The sequence below is a fragment of the Oncorhynchus kisutch genome, unplaced genomic scaffold (genome assembly GCF_002021735.2).
Source record: "Oncorhynchus kisutch isolate 150728-3 unplaced genomic scaffold, Okis_V2 Okis03b-Okis08b_hom, whole genome shotgun sequence".
In the NCBI taxonomy this organism is placed as follows: Eukaryota; Metazoa; Chordata; class Actinopteri; order Salmoniformes; family Salmonidae; genus Oncorhynchus; species Oncorhynchus kisutch.
In genome coordinates, this window is record NW_022261980.1 from 20377373 (window position 1) to 20383613 (window position 6241).

General features: G+C 43.2%; 1 protein-coding gene across 1 annotated transcript in view; it reads right to left on the reverse strand.

Annotated features, from left to right (window-relative positions):
• The window catches only part of LOC109886290 (pyruvate dehydrogenase phosphatase regulatory subunit, mitochondrial-like), a 40358-nt gene extending 38654 nt beyond the window's left edge, over positions 1-1704 (reverse strand). Inside the window, 2 exon segments of the mRNA XM_031812535.1 lie at positions 167-454; positions 1557-1704. Of these exon segments, the coding sequence (XP_031668395.1) occupies positions 167-441 (275 nt within the window). The 5' untranslated portion in view covers positions 442-454; positions 1557-1704.
• Positions 1705-6241: the final 4537 nt, after the last annotated feature.

The following is a 6241-nucleotide window of genomic DNA, read 5'->3' on the forward strand; positions in this document are numbered from 1 at the left end:
AGGCTAGTCCATGTTTTCATTGTATTGGTCTCCCATCCCCTGACAAGCCCAGTAAAACAATGAACTCATGAAATCATGTTATATTGTCCACCTACCCACAGATAAAGTGTTCTGGAAACATGCACCCCCCTCTTGTAAACAGACCACATAATTTTGCCTCTCCTACCTTCCCTGCTCCAATAGTACTATCTCAGTCCAGCCCAGCTTGGCCAGGTGATAGGCCACAGACGTCCCTACGATGCCCCCTCCACAGATCACCACCCGGGCTTGGCTGGGCAGGGGGATGGGCTGCGTGGTCTCTACAGCCGAGGCCAGTCTCCGAGGGGAGCTCCAGATACCCCTAGGCTTGGTCCCCGGAGCCCAGCATCCTGCATGGGACAGCAGCCTAGGGAGCAGGGCAGGGGACAGAGCCCTGGAGCTCCATACACAGCTGCAGTGCATGGCTTGGAGGAACCTGGAGAATCAGAACACAACAGGCCTGGAGAATCAGAACACAACAGGCCTGGAGAATCAGAACACAACAGGCCTGGAGGATTAGAACACAACAGGCCTGGAGGATCAGAACACAACAGGCCTGGAGGATCAGAACACAACAGGCCTGGAGGATTAGAACACAACAGGCCTGGAGGATCAGAACACAACAGGCCAGGAGGATCAGAACACAACAGGCCTGGAGGATCAGAACACAACAGGCCTGGAGGATAAGAACACAACAGGCCAGAAGGATAAGAACACAACAGGCCAGGAGGATCAGAACACAACAGGCCTGGAGGATCAGAACACAACAGGCCTGGAGAATCAGAACACAACAGGCCTGGAGGATTAGAACACAACAGGCCTGGAGGATCAGAACACAACAGGCCAGGAGGATCAGAACACAACAGGCCTGGAGGATCAGAACACAACAGGCCTGGAGGATAAGAACACAACAGGCCAGAAGGATAAGAACACAACAGGCCAGGAGGATCAGAACACAACAGGCCTGGAGGATCAGAACACAACAGGCCTGGAGGATAAGAACACAACAGGCCAGAAGGATCAGAACACAACAGGCCTGGAGGATCAGAACACAACAGGCCTGGAGGATCAGAACACAACAGGCCTGGAGGATCAGAACACAACAGGCCTGGAGGATCAGAACACAACAGGCCTGGAGGATCAGAACACAACAGGCCTGGAGGATCAGAACACAACAGGCCTGGAGGATCAGAACACAACAGGCCTGGAGAATCACATTAGCAAGCATGCAGACTTAGGTACTAGGTACCACAGCTAACTTTCGTACTGTCTTTCAAACAAGCTACAGTTAGCTAGCGAACTTTAGCTAACGTTAGTTGATCAGCTGGCTCAATTATAACTTTAACTCCTATCACTTCTTGCTAATGCCAACAGTAAATCTGAAGTTTGCTTGTGTTCGACCTTCGTCCCAAGGAGAACAACACCCCGATCCAAACGTCTTTGCATTGGTAATACGCTAGCGGCCTTCTGACATTCGTCTAGCTAATGATAATGCTAGTTAGCATTATCATTATCATGTAGCAAATTCACCGACTCACTCCACTCCAAAAGTAATGAAATCTCTATTCGGCTTGAAGCAGATTTCAGTCCTGCGCCTCGATGACAGCAGAATGTTTCAGTCAGACCCTCTTCGGCCAAACAAACTGCATTGTTTATTTACACCGCCGTGAAACAGGCAACAAAAACGAACTACTTCCGGGTCGCGGATTTGTTTTAAATCCGTCAGAATAAAAGTTCCATCCTGTATACTTGGTAAATTAATAATTATTCAAATTTGTACAATTATTTACAAAAATATAAAAGCAACAATTTAAACCAATTTACTGAGTTACAGTTCATATAGGAAATCCGTCAATTGAAATAAATTAATTCGACCCTAATCTATGGATTTCACATGAAAACAGATATGCATCTATTGGTCACATATACTCAGTGGTGGCCTGTCATTCATACATGTCACATATCAGTTTGCAAACAATGTAAAAATAATAATATTTGAGTTAATAAAGCTGCATACAAACATGGTTGCTTTCTTGAGTATGGCATCTCCAAAATGCAGATGTTTCAGCCTAGCTTAGTGCTTTCCGTGGTGGAGGGGCAGCCAGTGGAAAATACAGAGTGTAGGGGTTAGTAATGTACTCTAGTTGCGCCGTGATTGGCTCACTTCTGTCACTCGTGGGGACACTTTGTCAGCGCAAAATCTACAGAGAGAGCTTGAAAATTCAAGCCCCTTGGGTGCTGCCATAGATTTATATTAGAAGTGCCCATCCAAGAAGGCTCAAAGTCATTGGCCGCAAATAAAGTGACATCAAATCACGTTATATCTACAGCAGATTGACTTTCAAAATCTTAGCTAGCAAGCTAGACAAGCGGCCATCGTCACGAATCAACAATCTACTGGCAAATCCTTTTCAAACCTTGTCGAGAAATTATAAGATAAAAAAAAACATATTGGTGCTCATCGGCCAATGGACATTAACATTACACATGAATTTGGAAATCGCAAATATAACAATGGGTGATTTGGAAGGAACCTTTTACTGCTGCTCTTTAATTAATACATTTTTTAATGGTCCATTTTTGACTTAATACTTATTTTTCTTAAAACTGCATTGTTGGTTAGGGGCTTGTAAGCATTTCACTGTAAGGTCTACACCTGTTGTATTCGGCGCATGTGACAAATACAATTTGATTTGATCAGTAGCTAACTGCAAGTGTTGCAAAGCAGTGGAGAGGGTGTGTGGTCCAAATCTGGGTTTAAGGGTTTCTTTAACAAGCTTAAAAGGATAAACAGTCACATGTAACACTGTGGGCCAGAAAAGGTTGAATACATAGGCCACACTGTCAGTCTAGTACAACTTCTGCCGCGTTCAAAACAAGTTTAAACTTGGAACTGACTTCAGTGAGTTCAAGACAACTGGGAAAAAAACGAGCTCAGAGAATTCAATACGCTTTCAATCCAACTCGGGAACTCAGGCCTCTTTCTAGAGCTCCGACCTGAAGATCACTGAGGTCAGACTGGGAAAATACGCTTTCAATCCAACTCGGGAACTCAGGCCTCTTTCTAGAGCTCCGACCTGAAGATCACTGAGGTCAGACTGGGAAAATACGCTTTCAATCCAACTCGGGAACTCAGGCCTCTTTCTAGAGCTCCGACCTGAAGATCACTGAGGTCAGACTGGGAAAATACGCTTTCAATCCAACTCGGGAACTCAGGCCTCTTTCTAGAGCTCCGACCTGAAGATCACTGAGGTCAGACTGGGAAAATACGCTTTCAATCCAACTCGGGAACTCAGGCCTCTTTCTAGTGCTCCGACCTGATGATCACTGAGGTCAGACTGGGAAAATACGCTTTCAATCTAACTCGGGAACTCAGGCCTCTTTCTAGAGCTCCGACCTGAAGATCACTGACGTCATGATTCAACCTTTTATTAATTTTTTCGTTCCCAGTTATCTTGAAAGCACCATAAATCTAGAGAATGCCAGACTTTGATGACAAAATTTGCCCACAAGAAGAACCGCTGTGCCACCTTCCTGTTCAAGTGAGCACAGCACAACAATGTGAGTCCAAAATGGTATTATATGCTGCTGCAAAAATTATGTAATATGCCAGGGAGATATGTCCCTTCCCCCTCATAAGTTAGCCTACTGTTCTGACTTGGTGGTGCACATGTAGCCTATAGTCTGTTTAGAGAAATGCCATCACCGAGAATTGTAAGAGCTTTCATTGTCTGCTTATATGCCCCCTTTATTTATCCTACGGTTCTGACTTGCTGTACAGGGAGAATACTGTAAGAACGGGCCATGTTTTGAATTCTGTCGCTGTACATTTCAAAAGTGCTGAACAAATACTTATATTGACTATGTCCGTCTTAGCTCTGTCATTGTCTTAAACAAAATTACGGATTGCCTCTTATACGTGTAACGGATGTGAAATGGCTAGCTAGTTAGAAGTGGTGCGCGCTAATAGCGTTTCAATCGGTGACGTCACTCGCTCTGAGACCTTGAAGTAGTGGTTCCCCTTACTCTGCAAGGGCCGCGGCTTTTGTGGAGCGATGGGTAACGATGCTTCGAGGGTGACTGTTGATATGTGCAGAGGGTCCCTGGTTCGCACCCGGGTCGGGGCGAGGGGACGGACTAAAGTTATACTATTACATTCGCTCATCGTTCCCTTGTACATCTCAATTGTCAGTAGAAACCACATTTTGTTTAAGCGAAGCAGCCATATCAGATTTTTGGGGGAAATGGCGGTAAATGAGGCTGAATGAACTGTTTCCCTGCCAGACAAGGCTCCGCTGATAGCCAGGTGTAGCAGTGGTAAGGATCCCCTCCATGGTGCTGAAAACAAGGCTCCGCTGATAGCCAGGTGTAGCAGTGGTAAGGATTCACTCCATGGTGCTGAAAATAAATCTGTTTGGCCCTAACAGTTAGTGGGCACCGTTTGTCACCGTTATAGTGTAATTAATGTATTGTTTAGTGTTGTGGCTTTGCTGGCATGCATCATTTTTTTTTTTGAGTTTGACCCACCAAGATGTACATGCTAAAATCACCACTGCATAAAACCAGTCAGTATCTGTTGTGGCCACCGTGCAGCGCGACACATCTCCTTCGCATGGAGTTGATCAGGCTGCTGATTGTGGAATGTTGTCCCACTCCTCTTCAATGGTTGTGCGAAGTTGCTGGATATTGTCGGGAACTGGAACGCGCTGTCATACAAGTCGATCCAACAGTGGAGGCACCTCAGAGGAGGACCATCCTTCTCAGTGAATTTATAAAACATTTAAAAAGTTATCCTTTTAGATAAAACTACACTAAATATATTCACCAAATAATTGATTCAAACAAACTGTTTTGCAATGTTGGCGTTTGGCCGTCATTGTAAATAAGATTTTGTTCTTAACTGACTTGTATAGTTAAATAAAGGTTCAATAAAAATACAATATGAAAAACGTACTGAACATCGTGTAATGCAAATGGAATAAGTAACAATGGGATTACAAAGTGTTTTCTAAAGTTGATTACAATTATACCAATAATATTATGAATATTATTACTAAATGTAGCATTCAAAATGTGTTGTTTTACTGTTACCATGATAACTATCTAGTATAATTTATTTGTAATGCTGCTAACAATAATGTCAATGCTATATTCGTTTTTGCCATAAATGCTATCTTTTTTTTACATTGTTAAACAAAATTCAAAATTTGCAAACATTTTCCCATAATCAGTAACTCATTTCGACCTTTATATTATTTTTCACCATCTTCATTGCCAGACTTTTATATTGAAGGAAAACTGCCAAGGTCAGGGCATTATTCTTGCTGGCGGAACGGAGGTAATGTTTACGATCCCATCGCCGCTGCGTGAACAGCATCTTCACGAAACGTTATTGGTCATTACTGTACTAGTAAAATGTCACAAAATGTCCACGTGTGTTATTGTTTCGATACATTAATATTGTTCCATTTATGAGGAAAGGAGAGACTGCTCTTATCCAGTTGTCTTCAATACAAACATCTGTTAGAAATACATTACTTTTCTATCGCAAGACACCAACAGTCATTCTGAAATACCCAACATGTGGACACCATGATGTAAAAATCTGCAGACAATTTTATTAAATTGACAAAATGTTCATCTGTACAGCAAAAAAAAATCAATGTAAAATCTCAATATCGTGAACAAAACATATAACAGCAGATCCATAACGTTGTACAGAAAGAAAAGGACAACACTGGTTATCATCATCAGTCTGTTTCAAAGAAGTCTTCAAACCAACGAAAACAGACAGGAAGAAGGACACACTTTTGTTTAAAATGAATAGAGCGTCCAGGTGTTGCTGAAGCAGGAGAGAGGTTCAGCTCCTGGAGAGCAGAGGAGCTTTGTGACCCTCTCATGTAGTCCAAACGGTCTCACGGTGGGCCTCGGTGTCCAGACTCTCCCCTCGTTTCTGTTTCCAGGGTTGAGATGTGGAGGATGGTGGTGCCAGATTTACAACAGGGCCAGTTCTGGCCCAAGAGGACCTCTAAAGGGGCCTAATGTTACTCTTTAAGGTCCAAGGCTGTTATTTTCAGAGAGAGACTGGAAGCCAAAACAGACACTTCCATCTAAACATGAATCAGATTCTCAACTGCGATAGAAACATAAAACCCTTGTCACTTTCATATCACATCGAAATAATTTCACAAATGTAAAATCCACATTTAACTGAAGAGGTGTG